At 35.9% G+C, this 24,824-nt stretch overlaps 2 protein-coding genes and 1 long non-coding RNA gene across 3 annotated transcripts; all 3 read left to right on the top strand.

Moving 5' to 3' along the window:
* Window positions 1-1,984: 1,984 nt before the first annotated feature.
* Window positions 1,985-2,854, top strand: LOC130713624 (uncharacterized). Its single transcript, XR_009010941.1, has 3 exons — window positions 1,985-2,107; window positions 2,324-2,506; window positions 2,800-2,854. It is a non-coding gene; the product is annotated as an uncharacterized LOC130713624 (long non-coding RNA).
* A 1,679-nt stretch (window positions 2,855-4,533) lies between these two features.
* LOC130710588 (subtilisin-like protease SBT5.4) lies at window positions 4,534-9,436 on the top strand. Its single transcript, XM_057559910.1, has 11 exons — window positions 4,534-4,620; window positions 4,829-4,938; window positions 5,021-5,118; window positions 5,215-5,379; window positions 6,190-6,295; window positions 6,456-7,005; window positions 7,333-7,427; window positions 7,561-7,806; window positions 7,894-8,008; window positions 8,191-8,404; window positions 8,657-9,436. Exons 1-11 carry the CDS (start codon window positions 4,534-4,536, stop codon window positions 9,190-9,192), a joined length of 2,322 nt encoding a protein of 773 aa, XP_057415893.1. The 3' UTR covers window positions 9,193-9,436.
* Window positions 9,437-15,973: 6,537 nt separating this feature from the next.
* Window positions 15,974-23,770, top strand: LOC130711031 (probable galacturonosyltransferase 4). The gene is made up of 10 exons (XM_057560465.1): window positions 15,974-16,133; window positions 16,250-16,429; window positions 16,543-16,577; window positions 16,685-16,729; window positions 16,847-16,925; window positions 17,063-17,298; window positions 21,309-21,565; window positions 21,749-22,106; window positions 22,348-22,923; window positions 23,140-23,770. The coding sequence occupies exons 2-10, from the start codon at window positions 16,327-16,329 to the stop codon at window positions 23,413-23,415; spliced, it is 1,965 nt and encodes a 654-aa protein (XP_057416448.1). The 5' UTR covers window positions 15,974-16,133; window positions 16,250-16,326; the 3' UTR covers window positions 23,416-23,770.
* Window positions 23,771-24,824: the final 1,054 nt, after the last annotated feature.

The raw sequence follows: 24,824 nt of genomic DNA, 5'->3' as shown, positions 1-24,824 counted from the left end.
TCACGATAAAGATGGTGAAGTATCCAGCAAGACAACCAATGTTGTATGGAAAGAAGTATTCCAGAATGTCCATTAGATATCTATTTTTTTCAAGTCCAATGCAAACTTTTCTATAGAAAGCATTGAGTCGTGATTAGAATTCACCTATTAGTCATATTTATGCATTTATGCACTTCTGATTGTAGGGAAAATTACGTGTTCCCTTATATGACTTCAATTAATAAATTCAGTTTTAAAGCTCAAAAAATTTATATGATTGAGATGACATTGTTATGTAGTTGTTGTTATCGTTGTGTTTTTTTTGTTCTAATTGTGATTTTGCAGATATTACCATGGCACGTAGGGTGAACATGATCTCGGAAATAAATGATAGTATATCAACTTTGAAGCTACAAGTCAGAGTAATGAGTCTTTGGGAAGTCATGAAGTTCGAAAATAATGCTGAAGTCCAATCTCTCGAGATGCTGCTCATTGATGAAGAGGTTTATATTTAATTTTTAATCTATCTTTATCCTATTTTTGTGCACTAACTCAGCTGGTATTAACTTTAATCAGGGAGATAAAATTCAAGCAACTGCTAATGACTCACACATTAACAAGTATCGGTCAAGCATCATTGAAGGAAATTGTTACCTGATTGGAAACCTGACAGTTTCGAAGAACAATGGAAGATATAAGGTTACTAGACACAACTTCAGACTGTTTTTCCAGAATACCACAGCCATGAAGGAAGTCAACTCTGAAAAGATTCCCAAGAGTAAATTCGATTGGGCTTCATTCACCGATATTGGGAGTGGAGCCATTAATAGAGACTGGATTATAGGTACTGTAAACCTCTCAATTCACTTTCAATTACGCTGTAATTTAATATATGTATATCTAATATTAACATTGATGTTTTCCTTGATAGACATCATTGCAAGAGTGGTGAATATTAACAATGATAAGTATGTTCATCGAAGTGGAAATCCAACAAGAAAGATAGAAGTTGAATTAGAAGATGAAAGGTAAATTCTAAAAAGAAGTGTGTTCATGTTCATTTTTTAGATGATAGTTTGTATTTTACTAAATATTCTTTTGTTTAATGCATATGCCATGACACAGAAAATCTAGAATGAATTGCACATTATGGGGGAGATATGCTGAGGATATATGTTCAGAGTTGGATAAAAGTGTAGATAATTGCTTGGTTATTGCATTACATCTCGCTATCATACGAGATGTGAAGGGTGAGTTTGTTGCTAAGTACTTATGCCTACATTGTTATATATTTTTTTCCAATTATTTTCCAAGTTTAAAGATAAAATATGTATACTCTATTGCTATGCAGGGAACCTTGAGTTATCCAACTCCATGTACGGAACTAAGTTGTACATAAATCCTGATTGGGAGGAAGCGAAGGAGTTGAAAAATAGGTACTTGACCTACATTATTTTCCTTAAGTTTTTCAGTTTATTTAATCTTAAAGATGCATCATTACATGTTAAAATATTTGTCTCATTTTTCTTCATTATAGAACATATCCTGTAGATGGGGCTCTATCTCTTAAATCCACACAACTTTCTGCAAGCTCTAAACAAACACCTGAAGAAGATTGGTTGAGCCTAACTAATAGAAAGACCATTGCAGATCTTAAAACAACAAGAGAGGTTTAACAGCTTTTTTGATATCTAAAATTTAACATATTTCATCTTGTGTTTAAAGTAATTGTGATAAATTCAATATTGTCATAGGTTGGAACTTGGAATGTTCTAGGAACAGTTCATAAACTGGTGACAAATTATGGCTGGTCATATTCAGGGTGCTCTAAATGCACCAAGAAAATTGACTGAGAATAATATTGCCAAGTGTAAAAACTGCAAAGGAACTGTTTTTGCCGTTCCAAGGTGAGAATACTCATTTTCAAATAAAATAACAGATTATATGTTCCTTAATTCAACATTCCATATTGTAAAGTTGCAAATTAATTCACTTGAAAAACAATAGGTATCGTGTCCAAGTTGATGTGCGAGATGATACCGATAGTGCTGAATTTGTGATATGGGACCGAGAAGCTTCTTTGTGGATCAAAAAGTCAGCTGCAATTGTTCAAAAGGAAGCAGATGAGGTTTAAGATCATGAATTAGTTTTATATTATTGTGTTCTTATGATTTATTAAGTTTACAATTCATGAACTTTATGATTTGAGTGTATTGTGTGTTCTACCTTTTTAATGGACATACTGTTGTGGTCCTTTTTCCATTGTGTATAACAATGAGTGTTGCTAAAAATATGTGTAACGGTAACCAGAATTCTGTATGCTGAATTGTTTTGTTTTATGTAGGCTGATGAGTTGCCGGGTATGCCTCCTGTTGCATTGGATATTTTTGTTGGGAAAACTTTCATATTCAAGATAAAAACTGATGATAGTAAGAATGGAAAATATGCGAAGAGTTATTCTGTGTACACAATGACTGATGCTCCTGATATGATCAAACTTTTTACCTCAAATGATGACACAGTACAGGTATGTCTTAGTCCTTTCATGTTATTCTTTTTTTAATGTCCTTAAATGTTATTATTATTTTAATTAGAACATGTAAACTCAATTCCAATTAAACTAATATACACCAAATGAAAAACTGAAAAATTTAGAACTCAGACTTACTTCAAAAGGTCAATGTCAAGGATCACTGTATAAAGGCTAACATCTAAATAGAAATCGAATTTAGTCAACCCAAATATTATCTTAAATGTCATTATTAACGCTAACTGTCATTTTATAGCCTTCTACTCCTTACATGTGGTTTTCTTTTTTAGGATTCGTTGCAAATTGGTAGTATTGATGCAAATAGTGAGCTATCTATTCAAAAGCCTAAATCTGATGATACTGTAAGTTTTTTTTTTCATTGATTGAACATATATACTTCATTTCAGAATAATAATTATTTGAAAAAAAAAACACTGACAATATGTGGTTTGTACTTGCAGGGTGACATTTCTATTACAAGTGAAAATGAACTTGAATCATATTCTCAGCAGAATGTTACTCCTATGAAAAGAATGTCACATCAAAATCTTGATTATTCTGACATAGCGGAAAACTCTCCAGCACAAGCTTCCTCAACTAAGGAGATAAAACGTGTTAAGATAGAGAAGTGAAATAAGAACTTGATTACAATGAGACTTCTACTACGTTAGTATATGTTGCAAGTTTGGCTATTTATGGTGTTTTAAAGAGTTCATTACATTGTTTGGTTTGGTATTAAGTAAACTCGGATGACCAATTTTAATATTATTCATGTGTCTATTTTGATTTTACTTCTAGCATTTTTTTTAACTTCGAGATGTGACTAAAATACATTCCTAAATATTATGACAGGTTTTAAATATTTATTATTCTCATAAAATCACTTAAAAATTACTAAAATAAAAATAATATAAAGAAATTACCCGTGCATTGCACGGGCTACATACTAGTAACAATTTATTGCAAAATCGATCCATAAAAGGATGTGATATTTGGTCTAAATTGATTGTGTTGTTTGTTGTTGTGCAATTGGATGCATTAATATTTCCTCTATAATAATCTATGAGGGTCTGATACTTGCTTCAATACACTAACCTGGTAGCATGCGGTTGACAGGGTTAAGAGTGAAGTTGTTCCTCTTCTCTTCAAATCAAGGTTAAGATGAGTTAGCGACCACCAACGTTGTAGTAGTTTCTAGCTCCATACACCTCAAGTAGAAGAAATAATGCAATACTTGACCCAAATTGATCATATTTTTTTGTTTAGAAATTTAATGTGCTACTTGATCCAAATGACCTATAAAAGTCATATTCTTTCTTATTCGGTTGTAGTAGCTTCACTATACATTCATAGTAGAAGAATGGTGCACTAGGATGAACTACTTTGTTGGTTTGTCCAAACTGATCATATTTTTTTTTGTGAGTTTTGATACGTAACTCAGTCCAAAATGATCTATAAAGAAAATCTTCTTTCTTATTCGGTAATAGCAGCTTCGCTATACACCCTAAGTAGCAGAAATGATGCACTACTTGGTCCAAAATGATTTATAATTGTCATGTTGTTCTTTCTTATTGGACCTGTTACCTGTAGTTCGTTTTCAAATCAAATGTTGGAATAAAACTACCGATTTTTTTGTTCTCAAGAGAGCATTGATCACTAAGGTAGGAAGAGCTTCTTTTTTTCTCCAATTTTGTGTGTGTAATTAACAGGATATTTATGAGCAATTTGAATACCTTATATCAAAAAGTTCCTGATATATATGCTATCACTTACACGGTTTAGCAGTTAAATTTGGCTAAATCACCTCAATTATCTTAAACTGAAAATCATGATCACAATGAAATTCCCTCCATTTGCGGCATGTTATTGAGTAGCTCATCTTATAAGAGGAACTTTTGTTGCAACATATCAAATATCATTCTACTTCAAAACCACCCCACCATTGCTTGTTTTCTCTCTTCACATTCTCTCTATCTTTTTCAATAATATCTACATTTCACCATCACTACCTTTATGAGACCAGAATGTGGTCTCAAAAGCATGCAATTCTACTCTTGTTTTCAGTCACACTTTTTTCTCTGTTCCATTTCCATGTTTCTGCGGTGAAAAAGGTAAAACCTTTATGTCACTACTATCATCTCTTTCTCATATAGTTAAATGGGTTAATTCCAAATTTTTAATGCAAGCGTCACACACTGATGTTATTTTCATTTTCTCTTCAATTTACTTCCAATTTTTTAAACTGTGTTTGCATCAATAACATGTATGTAACTACTAACTAGTAACAACATCTTCAATTTTCTTTGTAAAAATTAACAGTCTTACATAGTGTACTTGGGATCACACGACCATGGTGAAGGAGTTACCAATGCTGATTTTGAACGAGTGTCAGACACTCACCATGAATTCCTTCAATCCTATTTGGGAAGGTACACATTAACACTATTTGAATGCACTAGTAAAACTTGACTTGCAATTTGGTATCTGTGAATTAACGTTGTAATAATGCAGTTTGGAGAAAGCGAAAGATTCAATGATATATTCATACACAAGGAACATCAATGGCTTCGCTGCAAACCTCGAAGAACATGAGGCTGCTGACATTGCAGGTGAGGATACAGCAAAAACATTGTTTTCAGACTGATATGAATAAACAAAGTTCCAAATTAAACCTTACTAAATTTATTGGTTGGTGTTTGGTGCAGATCATCCAAACGTTGTGTCAGTGTTCTTAAACAAAGGAAGAAAACTACACACTACACATTCATGGGAATTCATGTCGCTGGAACAGAATGGTGTTGCTCCCTCTAGTTCGCTCTTTAGAAAAGCCAGATTTGGTGAAGATACTATTATTGGGAATCTTGACACTGGTAATTATGATTTTGATTCTGTAGTTTAAAGTCTCTGTAATCAATTTTGAGGATAAGCTATATAAAGTGTATGTTATGAAATTACTGTCCTATAGGTGATAGGTATATATATTTTGTTTCTTACTACCAATTTTTGTACCAAAAAGCTACTTCCAAAAATTTGAAAGCACCACTTGTCAAAAGCATAAAATACTCTAATGTCTTGTTTGCAGCCGTGTAAATCACTTTGGGGTGGACCCTCTTCATGGTGACAAATTACCTGCGAGTGTGACACGTCATGTTTTTCTATAACCTATTTCAAATAGCAATTTGTGTCATTTTTTCCCAGTGAACTCCTAAACTGTTAGTTCTCTCACATTGTTGGGATACACCTTGTTTTTTCCTGCAATGTTTTGGGGTCTTAAGTTCTATCATTGATGTTTCATAAACACCAAATTTTAACCTCCATTAGAGTAAGAAAGGAATTAAAGAGAAGTTAGAGATAAGAGGAGTGACTGATATGAAAAGATAAGAAGAAAATAGAGCTGAAATGAAATTGGGATGTAATAAAAAGCAGAGTGTAAATATATTGAAGTTAGAATCCTTCTGTATCATATCTTTTATATTTTATCTTCTTCTTTCTTACCCTTTTAAGGTGACACCCATTTTTTTCATCTTTACACAAAGTAACACAAATATTGTCTATTTTATGACAACTATTTTCAATGATCCATATCCCTCCTATGAAGTTTCACTGCACTTAAATCATGTGCAAGAGACATTTCTGTTATTTGTTTTCATTGAAAATTGATTAAAATCTATGTTCTGTAGGTGTATGGCCAGAATCTCCTAGCTTTAGAGATGAGGGGATAGGACCCATTCCTTCAAGGTGGAAAGGAACTTGCCAGAATGAGATCACTGGCTTTCCTTGCAACAGGTGATTAATCTTTTTCCTCAAAATCAATTCTGAAACTCAATAGCTATATAACATGTTTTGATCAACTTATTTTTACTTAGAATTAAATAAGACTAAATCCAACATTTATTTAATTTAAATTTGAAATGTCTAACTCTTGCACCTTTTGACAATTGATTAGGAAGCTCATAGGAGCAAGGTACTTCAACAAAGGTTATGCAGCCAATGCAGGGCCAGCAGCATTGACAAACATTACACTTAACACTGCAAGAGACTATGAAGGTCATGGATCTCACACGCTATCGACTTTGGGAGGAAACTTTGTTCGTGATGCAAGTGTCTTTGGCTTGGGTAATGGAACTGCCAAAGGTGGTTCTCCTAAAGCCAGGGTTGCCGCTTACAAGGTGTGCTGGCCACCATTAGTTGATGGCGGCGGTGGGTGTTTTGATGCAGATATCTTGGCAGCATTTGACATGGCTATCCATGATGGTGTTGATGTTCTGTCCCTCTCTCTTGGAGACACTCCTTCTGATTACTTTGATGATGGTGTTTCAATTGGAGCATTTCATGCTGTGAACAAGGGCATCACTGTGTTGTGCTCAGCTGGGAACTCTGGACCAATACCAGGAACTGTTACAAATAATGCACCTTGGATATTAACAGTCGCTGCAAGCACCTTGGATAGAGAGATTGATACTGTTGTTGAACTCCAGAATGGACACCAATTCAGGGTATGTTTCTTTCCATCTATCCATTGTCCAATTTTTCTTCACAAAAGTCAATCTTTATCCATGATAAAGATCATTGATAAGGTCAATTTTGTTACAAGTAAAATATAAGATTATTCATGTATATATACAAGTTAAGCTTTTGGGATAGTTGATTCATAACACTCGTATCAGATCCTTAAATAGGAACTTGCGGGGAAATATAATTTAAGATCATTTATGTGTCTCATCCAAGATCTTAAACTTCTGTGATAGTTTATTCATACCAATTTTTTCTCTTTTTTTCTCCACTTCCACTGTCTGATCTAATATTTCATTCTTGAATATCAGGGAGCAAGCCTTTCTGAAGCTTTGCCAGAAGACAAGCTTTACCCTCTCATTAGTGCTGCACAAGCAAAAGTAGCAAACGCATCAGTTGAAAATGCGTATGAATTGCTTGCAGTTTATTTTGTTTGAATATCTCATTTAATGAAGTGTTAAAACTTTTCCACTGATTTATTATATTAAGTGATTTTGAATGAACAACATGGTAACATAACATGCGTGCCCTTTGTGTAGTACTCTCTGTATGGTTGGATCAATTGACCCACGGAAGGTGAAGGGCCAAATATTGGTTTGTCTGAGAGGTATATCTCCAAGAGTGGAAAAGAGCCTTGTTGCTTTTGAGGCTGGTGCAGCAGGAATGATTCTTTGCAATGATGAGCTTAGTGGTAATGAGCTCATTGCTGATCCTCATTTCCTGCCTTCATCCCAAATCAGTTATGAAGATGGTCTTGTTGTCTTTGCCTACATCAATTCAACCAAGTAACTCTTTTTGCTCTCTCATAAGCATTTATCTGATAATGTGTGTATTGCTCCCTCAACATCTTTAATGGGGATATCATATAACAGGAATCCACTAGGATATATTCATCCACCCACAACCAAGTTGCAAATAAAGCCTGCTCCATCCATGGCAAGCTTCTCTTCTAGAGGCCCCAACACAATCACACCAGAGATCCTCAAGGTTTGCCTTTCCATCCATTATTGCTTTGAAATATTGTGTTTAATTTATTTGCTCTATTGCAACTCATGAGTCGCTTTTTCTGTTTTGTTTCTTTGTATAACAAGGATTTTATTCTTTCAAATGCTCCATACTAATTTGTGGTTTTTGATGAATTCATGGTTTCTTGTTTTTGACGTGTTCAGCCTGATATCACTGCTCCTGGTGTGAACATCATTGCTGCATACACAGGAGCGGCTAGCCCGACAGAGTTGGATTATGATACGCGTAGGGTTCCTTTTATCACCATGTCCGGAACATCCATGTCCTGCCCTCATGTGGCTGGAGTTGTTGGCCTTCTCAAGACCCTCCACCCTCACTGGAGTCCATCAGCTATTAAGTCTGCAATAATGACAACTGGTAACAGCTTTATCTCGGATTCAAGTCTTGTGTATTGAAAGAAAAAAATTGCTAGGAGAACTAGAACCACCTGGACGTGGATATTACTGGCTCAAACAAGATTGCATCTTGTAGAGTATACCTGTGCTCAAACTAAAAAATATCGTACATAGTAGTACTTTTGGTGCATCTAAGCATGTTTCCTAGTTTTTGTGTTTGGTTGTTACACTACATATGACTACAATTTTTGTTTTGGTGTATGTTGTATTTCAGCTAGGATAAGGGACAACACTGGAAAGCCAATTCTTGATGGCAATAATGCAAAGGCAACACCATTTGCATATGGCTCTGGTCACATTAGACCAAACCGTGCCATGGATCCTGGCTTGGTCTATGACTTAACCATCAATGATTACCTGAACTTCCTTTGTTATCGTGGTTATAACCAGACACAGATAAAGATGTTCTATGGTACTCCTCATCACTGTCCTGATAGAATCAACATCCTGGATTTCAACTACCCTACCATAACAATACCAAAAATTTATAGCCCAATTACATTGACCAGAAAGCTGAAAAATGTTGGTGCACCAGGGAATTACACTGCTAGCCTCCGTGTACCTGCAGGCCTAGCAATATCTGTGGAGCCTAATGTCTTGAAATTTGACAAGATTGATGAAGAGAAGAGCTTCAAGTTGAGTGTTGAAGTTACAAGACCAGGTGCGGCTACAGTGTTTGGAGGGTTAACTTGGTCAGATGGTAAACACTATGTTAGGAGTCCAATTGTAGTTGGAGGTGTTAGAGGTTAGGTCATTAGATGTGGATTAATTGGAAGCAACTAGGGATGAGAATTTTTTATTTTTTATTTTTATTGTTGAGAGATTGGGAAAAAGATAAGTAAGTGCATGGCTTGGAGATGTTGATTTTGTAATTTTCTTCTTATTAGACATAAATTCCTGCTCAGGAAATTGTAATTTGTGATTTTTGGTCCTTTTACTTTGGACTACGAGTGATTTGGTCCTCCTATTTGTTTTTCGAGTTGATAAAGTCCTTTATTTTTAAAATTAAGTAAATGTGATCATTAACTTCATTTTTCTAAGTTTAAAATCATGAAATCTTCGTAGCAAGATTAGTGGTAAAAGGACTTCAAAATTAAGGTTTTGATTATTCTGAGAAAATTTCACCAGTTGTTGAACCCTGATGTTAATTCTTTCTTTAGCTATTTCTAGTGGTTGGCCTTTTCCACATTTAGATGTAAATAATGTCTTATGTCTTATTTCATGGGCATTTGAAAGAAGAAGTGTATATGACACACAACCTCATGAGTTTGAAGTTGTTGATAAAACTCTAGTTTGTAAACTCCACAAGGCTTTATATGGCCTACCTCACAAGCATGGTTTCTAAGGTCAAAGGCTGATCTACTTCAGTTTGGGTTTCAAGCTAGAAAGTGTGATCATTCACTATTTACTCTTTATACATATTGATGACCATATACATATATATATATATATATATATATATATATATATATATATATATCTCTGATTTCTGTTGATGATCTTATAATCACTAGTGGATCTATGAGCCTTATTCAACAACTTGTAGACAAATTGCATTGTACTTTTGCTCTTGAGCAGCTTGGCAAGTCTAATTTGTTTTTAGTTGTTAAAGTTCATTACTCAGAATAAAGTGGGTCAATTTTTTGCTCAACCCCTTTAAGATCACTAGAAAGCAGTAACAAGAATCTTAAGATATCTCAAAGGAACTATCAATCATGGTTTACTTCTAAAGCCATGTTCATTTAATAGACCTTTTTCTCTTCAACCATTCTGTGATGCAGATTCAGGATCAGATCCAAATGACATGAGATCCAACTCTAGATCATGTGTATTTTTGGACCTAATGTAGTTTCTTGGACAACTAAGAAACATAGATTGGTGACAAGATCTAGTACTGAAGGAGGAGAGTATAGAAATTATGTAAATACTATACTACTGAGTTGCTATAGATTATATATCTCCTTACTTACAGAACTTAAAACCCAATTTTAGATTCCAACAATTTACTGTGTGACATGAGCACAATTGCATTGGCACACAAATGACACAATCCAATTTTGCAAACAAGGACAAAAGCAGAGTTAGATATCTTCTTTGTTAGAGAAAAAAAATATTGAACAAAAGATTGATTCTTCAGCATAATACCATCATTGGACCAAAGAGCAAATATTTTCACTAAATCCCTTTCATCATTTCGGTTCAGTTGTCTAAGAGGCAAACTCAATGCTGCTGATAAATTTTCATTTCCCACACCACCTTGAGTTTGAGGGTGAATGTTAGTGTATATATGTTCAGCTGTTATGTTTCTGTTAATTAGAATGAATAGCTTGTATCAATTTGTTGTGCTAGTTATATAGATAGAGCCAGCTACACACAATTGTAATTTTCCTTAGAGGTAGTTATTGTAGTTTCCTAAAAGATTAGTTAGCTTCTCTTGTAGGCAATTCATTCAGCTCTTCTTTATACATAAGAGCTACACCTAGTAAATACGAACAACAATGAAAAGAGGTAAGATTTGTTCATTTCTCCAAATCTATTTCTCTCTCCTTTTCTCTTTATACCTATCATCTTAACTGACATGATAACATGATTCTCTCGTGGTTTAACGAAAAAAAAAAAGTTCAAGCCAATGCTAATCTGATGAACATTCTCTATTTATTTTGGTGTCTCATTTTATGTCACACCAATAAAAAAAAATTTAAGTTAATTAGATGCGTGTATGACAATCATAAACTTAGTTGAGTTATGACGTATCAGAATTTTATTAGTGAAATGGTCATAGAATTTAGGTCATCCGTATTTAATCAAATAATAACCTCAAAATTTGTAACTTATTAATAAAGTCTAACAAGCTGTTATATATTTGAACTTTTAAAACATTTAGCTCACATATCGATCTGGCGATATGTATGGAGAATTATTTGTTGGTAAATGTCTACCCATTTAATGTGATCTTAGAAACTCGATGAAATTAGTTTCATGTCAAGTCTGCCGCGGATACAAAACCATACAAAAAAACATAAAATGTATAAAATAAAAGAAGTAACTCCAAAAAGTGGGTAGCCTCAAATGATAGTCACTTTCCAGTTTCCACGGCTAAAATAACTGTAAAACCATAAGATCGAAGGCAGAGTTGGTTGCGTTAGAAGGCACAACACACCACAATTTCGTGATTTAGGAGTCTAGAGCAGCAAGCAAAAAGTGCAAAACCCCTTTAATTCACGTTCTTTGTTAAACCAAATTAAAACCAGAGACGCAAATTAACCTCCATCTATCTATCTCAAATTCCTTTCCTTTAATTTGTTGGTGTGAGAGACAAGCTAGCTACATGCATGTCATTATATTGCCACGAGAGAGATCAGAGGACGGTGGTGGATGCCATGAAAATATTGTGACACACTCTGCGTGTTTCTTGTGTGACGATCGACTTGAGAAACAAGCGTGGCGTGCCTGGAAGAACGATCACCATTTCTAATCTTTTTTCACAACATAGAGATTTATTATATATACGTAACATGCCTAAGCCCCTCTACACCACAACACTCTCAAAGGTAAGTTCTCAAACATGAATCAACAATTTCTATAATCTATTACATTGTTTTTCACTTCTATAGTAATTAAATTCTCTTCATCCCATGTGCATACTCTTTAAATGTTCTATATTGCATGTGTTCAATTTTAGTCCCTCTTACTATTTTTTCTGGTCTGATCGCGATGATATGATTTCGCGATGATAAATTGTTTGTGAATATTTGGCAGAAAAATTTATAAATGGAGCAGGACAAGAAGAAGAAGAGAGTTAGAGGAGAGGGTGAAACTCAGAAGCAAGATTTTGAGAATGAGAATGCGAAGAGGAGAGATGTCAATGGCGTTAACTTGGAGAAGGAGTTGGAAGAGAAAGAGGGTTGTTCTTCAAGTTCAGAACCAGAGGAGGCACTTGGGGTGTTTGATTTCCCATGGCTGAAAGATGGTGTCATGTTCAAAACAGAGGAGTATTTGTTGGGTTTTGAAGACAGTTTCTCATCATCTTTAGAAAAAGAACATGTTGCTGCTGCTGCTGCTGCTAGTGTTGATTTCTGCAACGAATATGGCTTGAATGAGATTCCAGAGGCATCCATGATTCATGTTCCAGAAGCCAAGTTGGAGGATAATGCATGGCACCCAATTGAAGATGCAGGTACGTTGGAGCTGAAAGCAGAGGATGTGGATTGCATTTGGAGCTCTCTGCTCAATCACCCTCTTTAGTTAATTAACATTGATGCATGTAATGGTGTGTATAATTGCTTCAGGTTAATAGTTCATCTCAGATGGACTTTGCAGGATGGTAAATTTGGCTTAGATGTTTAGTATTTCAATTTCAATTATGGTCCCAAGCTTAGTTCATGATTTTCTTCTTTATTTTCCATTATCCGCCTGTTTGGATTAGTGTTCTCATAATTGATTTTGCATAAAAGAAAAATGAGTTTAACAGAGCCAAAAATAAAATAATTTATGTTTGAATATAATTATGAAAACAAATTATTATTTTAGGATTATATTGTAAAATAATTATTTCAAAATTAATTATATTTAACATAGAAGTTATTCTCTAACTTCCATGCATAATTAAGTTGGTAAATTCTGTGGCGCCTCTAGATTTTTGTGGGTGTGGTACTTCCATGCTATCTTCAAATAAAAATATGACATGTGTATTATTTTTTCCAGTTTTTTCATTTTCTCTATTTTTAATTTAGGGAAGGGTTTTTTAGCAAATGTTTGAAAGTTATTTGTTTTTTACCATGAGTGAGATTTTTAGTTTGAAGGTTGAAAGTATGAAACAGACAATGCTGATTCATATTCTCTTTGGTTCATCTTCAACCTACCAGGAACCCTAACTTCACACTTCTTCATCTTTGATTCTTCAAAGGGAGGATGAATCCAAATATCACCTTCTTTCTTCTTCAATTTTCCCTTCCTCTCATACCCGTGGCAAAACCCACTAGAGGAAGCTTCCATATAACCACCAGAAATCGACCTGTGTGACCGATCTAAAGAACGCACTGTCGTCGGAGAACTACCGTGAAACCATTAACGCGACCACGACCCATAAACACCGGGAATCCACCGCTGAAACAATGGAAGCGTCAATTTGTGGTACGAGGTTGCACAAAACACTTACATCAAACTCGTTCTCTGCCGTCAACGACATCTTAATTGGCCGCATCTCCCCTTCCAACGACACCGTCGAATTCGCCGACGCCGTCCCTCTCTTCTATTCTCACATCCCTCTAAGGATTCCCGTCAAAACCAGAGGACCCAAACTCTAGGGTTTTGTGGGCAGAAATTTGGGTTTGTTCTTCTGGTAAAATTTTGGGGTTAACTTCCCTTTTTGAATCTGGATCTTTCTCAACTTGTGCTTTTCTTCTCTGTGTTTTTTGAAAAATGAGTTTGGGTTTCAATTTGCGTTTTTTGATCGTGCGGCGTTGAACCTTAAAGCTTGCTCGCAGTCTCGGGTTCATGGCCGAACACAGTGATTTCTGGGTTTGGGTTCATATATTCTGGGTTTGGGTTAAGGAGGAGGAGGGAGGAGATGGATATGCATAAATCCCAGAAGAAAAGTGGGAGAAGAAGAAGAACAAATATAATTTCCAATTGAGAGAGAAGATCGATGGACAACTTTTTTTGACGTTGATGGACACTAACTTTAACAGTTACCAAGGTTAAACTCTTATATTTAGGTGAAGGGACTAATTAGCAAAAAAAATAATAACTATATTTTCAAAAAAAATATTATAAAAAAAATATTATAGGAAAAATATACTTGCTGACTCATATAAAACATGGTACTTTTCTACTGGTCCAACTAAGCGGCAGCACCATACCTGCATCTGGGAGGAGGCACCACAGCAAGCACCAATTAAGTTTGAGGCCAATATGAGATTATTCCCACATCTATAGGTTACCAAAGTAATTTTGCATTCCCAAGAGTTAGCTCAAGTGTAAGAGCTATAGGACATAAGGGTTTGAGAGGATAAAAGGTGAAGGGTCCAGGGTTCGAACTCTAAGATGACTAATTTACTAACATTACTAACAACTAACATTTACCTATAAAAAAACCAAAGTGATTTTGCTAGATGAGAACTTATTTACGCTTTCTAAAAAAAAAAAAACAAATACACACCATATATATCATCTACGTTCTGGCTCAACTCTTTTTTGTGCTTAAAGCCACCACCGATTTTGTCACACCTTTTCATTGATTGTCCAAACTAACTCACATATACTAACTTGTACTAACTTGTAGTCTTGTACGGTGATCAATGAAACTTGTGTTAAGGGTGCTAGTTCTCTTTTTGGTTTAATTTGGTTTTATGAAGAAAAAAAAATTACTTGTCCATTTCTGCTATTTTATAGGAGTTGGTGTCTGTTTGTTTTGTTATTATGCTAGTTGATGTATTATATGGTGCTGGGTAGAATATGTCTATCTTGATTATATTAATCTCATCCCCGAGAAATGTTCTCATAAATTATATTTTAATAGTCTCATTTTTTTCAAAAAAAGAACTTGGGTAAAGGGTGTTGTCTAAAAGTGGACATTCTGGTTTAGTTAAAATACAATCTTAAATATAATGATTTAAAACTAAAGGATTGATTGCGATAGAAGTTTAAATTTACTAAATTATCCTTCAATCTAGTTAGCTCCTCAACCACACTGACCATGTTGTCATCGACTCTCCGCTGTCGTTACCAACCACCATCACCGCGTCTCCCTTCTCCCAAGCCTTTTGTTACCCCTCACCACTCATCACTTTCCTCAACCTCTCTTATTGGAAACAATACTTGGGAAGGGGAAGGTTCTCGACAATTAAATTTTGGGGTTTGGTTGGATCGGTGGATGGTCAAGAGTGGGGGCTGATATGGTGGTTAACGGTGTAGTGTGGTAGCTGGCGTGACAGTGGCTATGTATGGTCAGAGGTTGGGTCGAGAGTGAGGGCCGGTAGAGTGGTTGACGATACCCCGAAGGTTTGGTACGGTTGTGGTTGGGTAAGAGGAGAGAAGTGTATTTGTCTCATCTATAAGAATTTAAGGGCATTTTTGTCTTATGACTTACAAATTTGAAATGCATCATTGTTGTTTACTTGTTTAGAAACATATGATAGACGTCGCATGAGCTAATACAAATGTGAAATTTAACAAGCTGGAGAATAATCAAACTATTATCGACCAAGTTTAACAGAATTTCTGAGCCTAAAGTTCTCCGATACTTGATCGCAATTTTCAACCAATACCGCCACAATTTACAAGGCCTACTGACTACTGAGTATTTATTTGGTTATACTTTAAATTTTGGTTAAAAAATATTTTGTGACAATCATGGTTAAAAAAAAACCTACTCCCCCCACCAAGAGCAATATGAGTGAAGAGCGAATATAGTCCCTTTCTCTTAACAATCATGGTTAGAATTTAATGTAAATAATAATAATGGCACTAAATAGTGATTGACCAGACAAAGTAACAAATGATAAATGCCAAAACTAAAATAGATTTGGTATGGTTTGATTTGATTATCTCTCTCTTGGTGCTTCTCTGTCTGTCTTTTATAGCAAGTACAGTCACTACCACAACCACAAGTAGTGTTTTTCTAGAAACGTTCAAATAGGGATTCTGTAGATTTCAGGCCACATTTCTTCACTACAATCGCGTTCTTCCATGTAAGTGATTCATTCAGATTCGCTTCTCCACCTTTTCTGTATGTATTTCTCGGATTTCTAAGAAAATTAAATGGGTTTGTTTCTCTGCTGAAAAAGTTTGTTTCTTTTTTTTATAGAATCTGCACGGCCTCGTGGCTTTTTCTGGAGAAAGTGGTCGGTCATACAAATTTGAAGCATTGTGTATTCACTGGATATGGCTGCTACCAGAAATACTGTTCTTTTGTTGCTTTGTGTTACTGTTGTTGCTCCAATTCTGCTCTACACTCATCCTCTTAGCACCTTCAACTACTCCTCTGGTGTGTTTCTCCTTTTAAATTTTAATGATTGTTCATCATGTATCTCCTAGAGACCTTTGCAGTGAGCTAAATTCTTTGTTTGTTTGGTTTTTCTTTTACTTGCAAAATTGCAGCTGAGCAAGAGTTTGTTGAAGATGTAACTGCTTTTGTAAGTAATAGTATATCATTGAGTGAGAATTGTTTTGATTCTTCATTTCTAAAGAAAGAGATTTCTGAATCAGTGTGTTTTATTTTCTCATGGTTTTTTTTTGTCAGACTGTCAGTGCAGCAGATTCTGCCCATCTAAATCTTCTACCCCAGGTAAATTTTCCAGCTTTCCCCTTTTCTGCCTATGAACAAGTTTCCCTTTCTAGCTGCATATTCTTATGAACTAAATCCTTGATAATTTTTTGCTGAAATTTCTGATTTTGAGAGTAGGAAACTTCTATGATCCTTAAGGAACCAATTGGGGTTGTATATACAGATGACTCTTTGAACACAAAAAAATTGCCTCAAGGTAGTTTGTTTGGTCTTTTCTTGTCTGTTGTTCAACAAGATTTCCACCCCTTTCCTTTCTGGGATCCTGTTTATTACACACTTTTAATTACTATTCTAATTGTTTGGTTGACCTAGTCTTGCTCTTTGTCGAATTAGGGAAGCATGTATCTGCCAGGGTGTTGTCGGCTACAAATGAGGAAGGTCGAGCTAAAGGGGAGAACCCCATCAAACTGGTGACAGATGGAATTAAGCAAGGAAATCATAGCCGCTACTTGGAGAAAGCTGATATAACTGGTGATAGTGCAAATGGGGAAGATGCTATTGATGTTGATGACAACGATGGTAGACTTTCTAAATCATCTCATGCTTCTGATCAAGCATCAGAAACTGTCGTAAGTCGTCATAAACTGCCTCTTGATTTTTCTTCCTGTTACTTTGTTCATTTTGGGTGCAAAACTTTCTTTAGGTTTCTGGTCATGTTTGAAAATTTTTAAGTAGGTAATACTTAGTATTGTTAAATGGTTCTGGTGCTTGAATTGGTAAGTCCTATACGGAATTGAAGTTTAAGATCTGACCGTTCGCATAGATAGTTCTGGCACACTTCCTTCTTAATTGCAACTGAAATTTGGTTCATGTTTTATTGTCCAACTTCAAAACCACAATCCAGAGGATGCCTAACTCGAACAACAAGCCACCATGCTTGCAAACCCCAATTAGGCCCACTGTCGTGAGTCTCGTGACACCACCTCAACTCTATGCTTCATCTATCAACACAATTCTCAAACATGCCTCATTTCCAGAATGTTACTGGCTAATTTCCAAGTTTGATTCCTGAAAGGGCCACCAACCTCTGCTGAGGTGCGCCACACCATCAACTGACCACCACAGCAACGCTATCTACCGGAAAAACCAAACCGTATCCACCGGCCAGAACCATCTGTTGAATATCTATTAAGATTTAGTTTATTATTAGTCTTATCTCATAGAGATATTGTTAAGATTTGTTTATCTATTTTAGATTAGTATCTATTTAAATAGAGATGATATCTATTTAATTAGAGATAGGTTTAGATAGATTTAGTTTGTTTTTATCTCTTTGTTAGTCTATATATATTGTAGTCTATAGTCAAGTATTAATCAATGAAATACAAGTATTATTTTATCAAATTCAAGTTGGTATCAGAGCTAGTTTTGATCCCTCCGCTGTGAGGGGGCTCCTCCCCCGTGAGCCCCCTCATGGTGACTTTCCAAATCTCTTTGGATTTATTTTTTTTTACTTTGCTTCCGCTTGTTAATTCTAGCCGTTTTCTTACGGCCTCGTTTCTTTCTAATTATGGCTCCCTTTCTCTTGGAACCCTAATAATGTTCAACCACTATCAAATCAACAGTCGGTTCGCTGTGCCGCCTTCCCAGCCATCGTTCGTGATGCCGCTTCCACAGAAAGGTTCACCATGCTCTCTTGATTCTGTTCCAGCGGTCGGTTTCTCCATATCTGCCCTTCTTGCGTGTCGTTTGTGGCCGTGACTCGTGTTAAAGTGTCTGAACCATGCTACTGTGGAATTCTGTTACTGTGGTTTTTGCTTCTTTGGGTTTCGTTTGCAAGTTGTTGATGGAGCAGTGGTTAGGTGGACAGTAGTTATCACTTTTAGTTACTCTTGGTAGTCTAAACTAGGACTTAAAACTACAATTGGTGTAGTTGTGGCAAGACACATGGTGCCCTCACGCTTGTTCGCTTTCCTTTTTGCCCACATGTTTTCCAGATTCTTAGGCATAAGAATTTCAGTTCTCGGTTTTTGGCGGTTCTTGGCTAGAACCGGTCTTCCTCTCTTCCCTGTTCCATTCCAGAAGTCCATTGGTCCAGATTGGCAGCAAGGAAGTATGCTCGTATTACTCAAAAACTTGTTTCAACGCTAAATTTAAGGATCTCAAGATTCAGAACATGGTTGGCTCTAGTTTCTTGTTTTGGTTTCTTGCTTTTTTTTTTATGGCACAGTGTGGTTTTGGAGTTGGAAAAGATTTTTGCTCTCTATTAAAGTGGAGAATTGGTTTTGCATTGTGTGGTTTGTTGGTGTATAAATTTTGGACTATTATTGGGAATATCTCTCTCCGGCAGCAGCGACTTCTCAAGTTAATTATATTTGTTACAAGCTATGCATATGACATATATGCTCTAGCTTGAGGGGAGGATCTGGATATTGTTAAATCTTAATTATATTTGTTACAAGCTATGCATATGACATATATGCTATAGCTTGAGGGGAAGTGTTATTAGAGACTACGGTCAGCCACCACCGTCGGATTTCAAGCCACGCGCCCTCACGTGCCTCCCATCTCTCTGCGTGTGAAGTCCACGCGCCGCTCTCTCCGCTGCTTTGTTCTAGCTGGTCCTCTTTGTGTATCAGCCAGGTTTGGTTTTAAGGATCCTTCCTCTGTTTTGACGTGTGTTGTGCCGTCACAGTTGTGATCATCCGGTCGTCCTCTCCCTGTTTGGTTTGTGGGTTTGCTATTTTGACCCTGTTTGGACGTTTCTCGTGCCATCTCTCATTGTTGGCCAAGTTTGGTTTAGTTTGGTTTGGTTTGGTTTAGTTTGTTTTAGTTTGGTTTGGTTTGGTTTAGAGTTTTAACTCCGTTTTGACGCTCAGGTTCCGCATTGGATTTTGAGACTTGAGTTGTTGTTTGCGTCTCATTGATCGAGATGCTCTTATAATACCGCTCCTGGCTGACTTTATGCAATTTGGTTTTGAAGGTGACAATGTCACCTTCGTTTGTTTCGTCTCGATTGTTTGGTTTTCTAGTTGTTTGGTTTTCTGGTTTAGGGCTTCAGCTGCGAGTTGCGCTGGCCCACTCTCTAATGTTTGAGAGTTGTCTGTGTCAAAGTTGACACTATTGTTTGTCTTAGAAGCCATCAATCGATCGACCTCAAGTATGTTTTATTTCTGTGTGGTTGTTGTTGGTGAGTTGTTGCTTCAGCCTTGTTTTGTTTTCGGGCGTATTGTTGCTGGTTTTTTTCGCCCTTGTTTGTTGGCTCAGCTACCCTACGACACTCCAGAAGAATTGGTTTTTGTCTTGCATCAATTTCAGCCAGATCAAGTATGAGAAGTTGTCTTTTGCCTGCCCATGAATTTAGCAGAAGTTCAAAAGATTATTCAATTTGAAGTATGAGAAGTTGTCTTTTGCTGCCATGGATTTACTAGAAGTTTGAAAAGTTATTCAATTCAGAGATTCGCCAAGACTGTCATTATTAAGGGATATCTATTAAGATAATTTTCTTCTTGGGTTCGATTTGTTACAAGCTTAAAGCTAAGTAAGCTTTAACTTGAGGGGGAGTGTTGAATATCTATTAAGATTTAGTTTATTATTAGTCTTATCTCATAGAGATATTGTTAAGATTTGTTTATCTATTTTAGATTAGTATCTATTTAAATAGAGATGATATCTATTTAATTAGAGATAGGTTTAGATAGATTTAGTTTGTTTTTATCTCTTTGTTAGTCTATATATATTGTAGTCTATAGTCAAGTATTAATCAATGAAATACAAGTATTATTTTATCAAATTCAAGTCCATCCAATACACCGTACCGCGATCAGCGGACGTGGCCATCCACCATCATCTCCGCCGTTCAACTGAGAAATCTATGTCAAGGACCAAACCTGATTTGATACCGTGTTAAAAGAAGAGAAGTAATGCAAAGAGAAAGGAGGGAGAAAAGAAGAGAGAAGAGAAAGCAGAATTCTATTAGGGTTACATTGTGACGGCTTGTGTTACAATAGAAAACAAATATAAATAGTAAATAGACAATTAGTAAAAGACTACACTACCCATAAGACCTAAATAATAAAATAAAACTGTATTATCTAACACTTTTCATTATCTCAAGTTGGTGACATAACTCCATGGTAATCTAAACGAGTAGGTTTGTGGCTCCATGATGAACACATCTTGGACCAGACTCGCATGCATTTTTGATTGAGAGTTGAGACACCAGAATATTTTATGTAGGTTGTGATTCCAGCAGTGTGAATACATAGCATGCATGTTTGTTGGGTTCTTCTTCTCTTTATTGTTTAGCTTCCGTACTTATGTTTTCTTGTAGTGTCTCAAATAAAGAGTTGGAGTCTGAGACAATCAAATTGAATAGAAGTTATATATGCTGCTAAATTGTATTTTATTTTATTGGAACTCTATACTATGGTCATGTTTCCAGGACTATCTGCTTACGTATAATTTCAATAATTCACTGTCCTAGCCCTCTGAACAAGGAAAAGGAACAAATAAGTGTTGCCAACATATATTACTTACATACTTATCACTATATTATTAAGTTATATAAATATAATGAAAAATCGACTCCATTGCAGATTGAGACCTTCCTCTTTACATTTGGTTCATCTTCTTTCAGGCTAGTAAGCAGGAGCAACAACCTACTGAATCATCTAGCAAAGTAAACAAGAAAGGATCCATATTATCAGAAACCAATAAAACACCATCTGATGTTCGGGTGCAGCAACTGAAAGATCAGCTTATCCAGGCTAAGGTATTCCTTTCCCTTCAGGCAATAAAGAACATCCCCCATCTCACTCGGGAACTCCGTCTAAGGGTAAAGGAAGTTTCGCGAGTACTTGGAGATGCAAGCAAAGATTCTGACTTGCCTAGGAAGTGAGTGCACCTTTAGGAATTCTCTAATACATGTCATCAGGTTTTCCTGTTCTGTTTTAACTCTCAAGTCAGTTCATCTGTAAGTTTATTCTGTAGCTGCAAGTAAACATGTTGCATAGCTCAATCCTGCACCAAACTACATTCTCTTCAGTTTTCAATTTACATTTAAATTATGCAATGCAGTGCAAATGAGAAAATGAAGGCAATGGAGCAATCATTGATGAAGGGAAGGCAAATTCAAGATGATTGTGCTACTGCTGTGAAAAAGCTTAGGGCTATGCTCCACTCAACAGAGGAACAGCTTCGTGTGCACAAGAAGCAGTCCTTGTTCTTGACACAATTGACAGCAAAAACGTTGCCTAAAGGTCTCCACTGTCTTCCATTGCGCCTCACAACTGAGTATTATAACTTGAATACGGATCAACAACAGTTCCCTAATCAAGAGAAGTTAGAAGACCCTCGGCTATATCATTATGCAATATTCTCGAATAACATAATGGCAACAGCTGTTGTTGTGAATTCTACCGTTGCCAATGCAAAGGTAAATTATTTTCAGAGAATTTTCTTTAGATATTCTGTCTGCCAAAATTATAAACACCAAAGCAAATTTGGTGTGTGCAGTTATATTATATTTTGATTCAAACAAATTTGTTTCTATTTCATTTTGTTACAGAGTTAGTGAAGAATTACAAATGAAAAATAAACTAGAATGTTTCAATATCAAAGGTGTCACTTTAATTTATTATTGACATTGCTAATAATGTTATTTAATAAATTTGCAGCACGCCTCAAAGCATGTTTTCCACATTGTTACTGATAGGCTCAATTATGCGGCAATGAGGATGTGGTTCTTGGTTAATCCACCGGGGAAGGCAACCATTCAAGTTCAGAACATTGAAGACTTTACATGGTTGAATTCAAGTTACAGTCCAGTTCTCAAGCAGTTGGGTTCTCCTTCTATGATAGATTATTACTTTAAGGCTCATCGAGCAACTTCTGATTCAAACTTAAAGTTTCGGAATCCAAAGTATTTATCTATATTGAACCACCTCCGCTTCTACCTACCTGAGATCTTTCCAAAGCTCAACAAAGTGCTGTTCTTGGATGATGATATAGTTGTGCAGAAGGATCTGACTGGTCTTTGGTCAACTGATTTAAAGGGCAATGTAAATGGTGCTGTAGAAACTTGTGGAGAAAGTTTCCACCGTTTTGATCGCTATCTCAACTTCTCAAATCCACTTATTGCAAAGAATTTTGACCCCCGTGCATGTGGATGGGCATATGGTATGAATGTTTTTGATTTAGTTGAATGGAAGAGGCAAAACATCACAGAGGTGTACCACAACTGGCAGAAACTGGTAAGTGACACACTTAAGATTTTTTCTCTCTTAGAAACGTAACAAAGTGCGTATATACTGTGTTCCCATTTTTGTGCTTATATAAATGGTTATATTGCTGTACAAGTCCTTCCAATATGAAGTGACGTGCACCTGTTCTTCACTCCTCCTGTTTCTTTCTGATTTGAAGTTTGAACTCTGAACTGATTTTTCTTTTCCAATTAAACTGAAATACAGAATCATGATAGACAATTGTGGAAGTTAGGAACACTGCCGCCTGGTCTTATAACATTCTGGAAACGCACTTTCCCACTGAACCGGTATTGGCATGTCTTGGGTCTTGGCTACAACCCCAATGTCAACCAAAAAGATATTGAACGGGCTGCTGTTATACACTACAATGGAAACATGAAGCCTTGGCTTGAGATAAGTATTCCCAAGTTTCGAGGTTATTGGACAAAGTATGTTGACTTTGATATCGTGTATTTGCGAGAATGCAACATCAATCAATAGATGGGCCTCGCGGAAGTTTTCTTGGGATGTTAGCTATGTTGCATTTCACCTTATAAGCTGCAATTCCATCTGTGTAGTGCTTCTATTTTTATAAAGCTTTATATTCTTTTTGTACACATTTTCCTGTTGTGACCAGTCATTTTTGGATTTGGGCATGGAAGGTTCAAAGGCAAAGTCAGTATCATTTTGCAATCTTTGATCACATACCTGCAGAGATGCTATCTGTACATGTAAATGTAATGAGTCTAGATTTGTATCCTTTGGCTTTGTTTGTAAGATGTATTCTCTTTAACAGCGTCCAGCTTGTATGACACTCAATTAAGTGATTTTATTTTGAGATATATTCTCTTGAATACCTTCTGCGATTAATCATTCTCTTAACCAAGACATTTTCTCACACTGCTTCCTGAAGTGTACGATGTATGATTATTTAGGTGCAACTCTAGCAGATAAATTTTTTTTAGCATGTCTGTTTGACCGTTTCTCAGCTAAGACTAAGAGGATGATATTATGTAAAACAAAGGCTAGTTGTGCATTGTGGTTGGCTTCACCGACAAATTAGTACCACTTCACTGTGTCTCAGCTTGTGTTTGAAGCAAGTAATTAAGAAATGTTACGTAAGCACATCAAACTGAAGATAAAAAAAAAAAAAATTGTGAAGTCATGCTTGTGAATCCATATTAATATGAATACAATGGAAGTAGAGTAAGTGAAGTTGCATCATATTCAAGGTATGGTCCCATTGACAGGCTGTTTGTTACACACAATAGAGACGTGTACTGTGAATAAATACTCAAATCTAAGCATACCAATTAATGCATTTGTATCACGTGGTGGTGGAAACTATTTAGTTCTTCTCAATTAGTTTTAGGGGGTGATTCATCAGAATTATATTTAACTGGAAAATGATGGTTTGTCGTGAATAGAACACTATTCAACCACAATAATTCTCTCCTCAAAATACCATTATAATTTGAAAAGATCTTATACACCTTTTTCTAGAATTATTAGTTTTGGTGAGGAAGGGTGGGGACCAAATTGATGGTTTACTTGTTTTTATCATTTCAACTAGACCCAGGGATTAAATTGATGGACGATACATTCAAGCAGGACTTATGCCATGTAGGATCACCAACTCAGACTCTACATGGCACTTAACGTGCCTAACTAACAAACGGAAGTGGCATCAAAGCTTCGTGTGCCTAATGCTTGAACATTCAAGTCTTTTTCATACCATTTCCTTCTTTAAGGGACGAAACTGTTAGCAAGTATAACTTTCAGGGACGGTTGATGGTTTACTCAAATAATAAGTCCAACATTCTCATATTCTTATCTTTCTTAAGAGAATCATAGGCTTTGAAGTTTTTTTGCGAAGTATAAAATCAATTCTCTTTCGTTTAACTTCTATC

The sequence above is a fragment of the Lotus japonicus genome, chromosome 4, assembly GCF_012489685.1.
Source record: "Lotus japonicus ecotype B-129 chromosome 4, LjGifu_v1.2".
Taxonomy (NCBI): domain Eukaryota; kingdom Viridiplantae; phylum Streptophyta; class Magnoliopsida; order Fabales; family Fabaceae; genus Lotus; species Lotus japonicus.
This window is presented reverse-complemented; position numbering and strand designations above follow the sequence as displayed.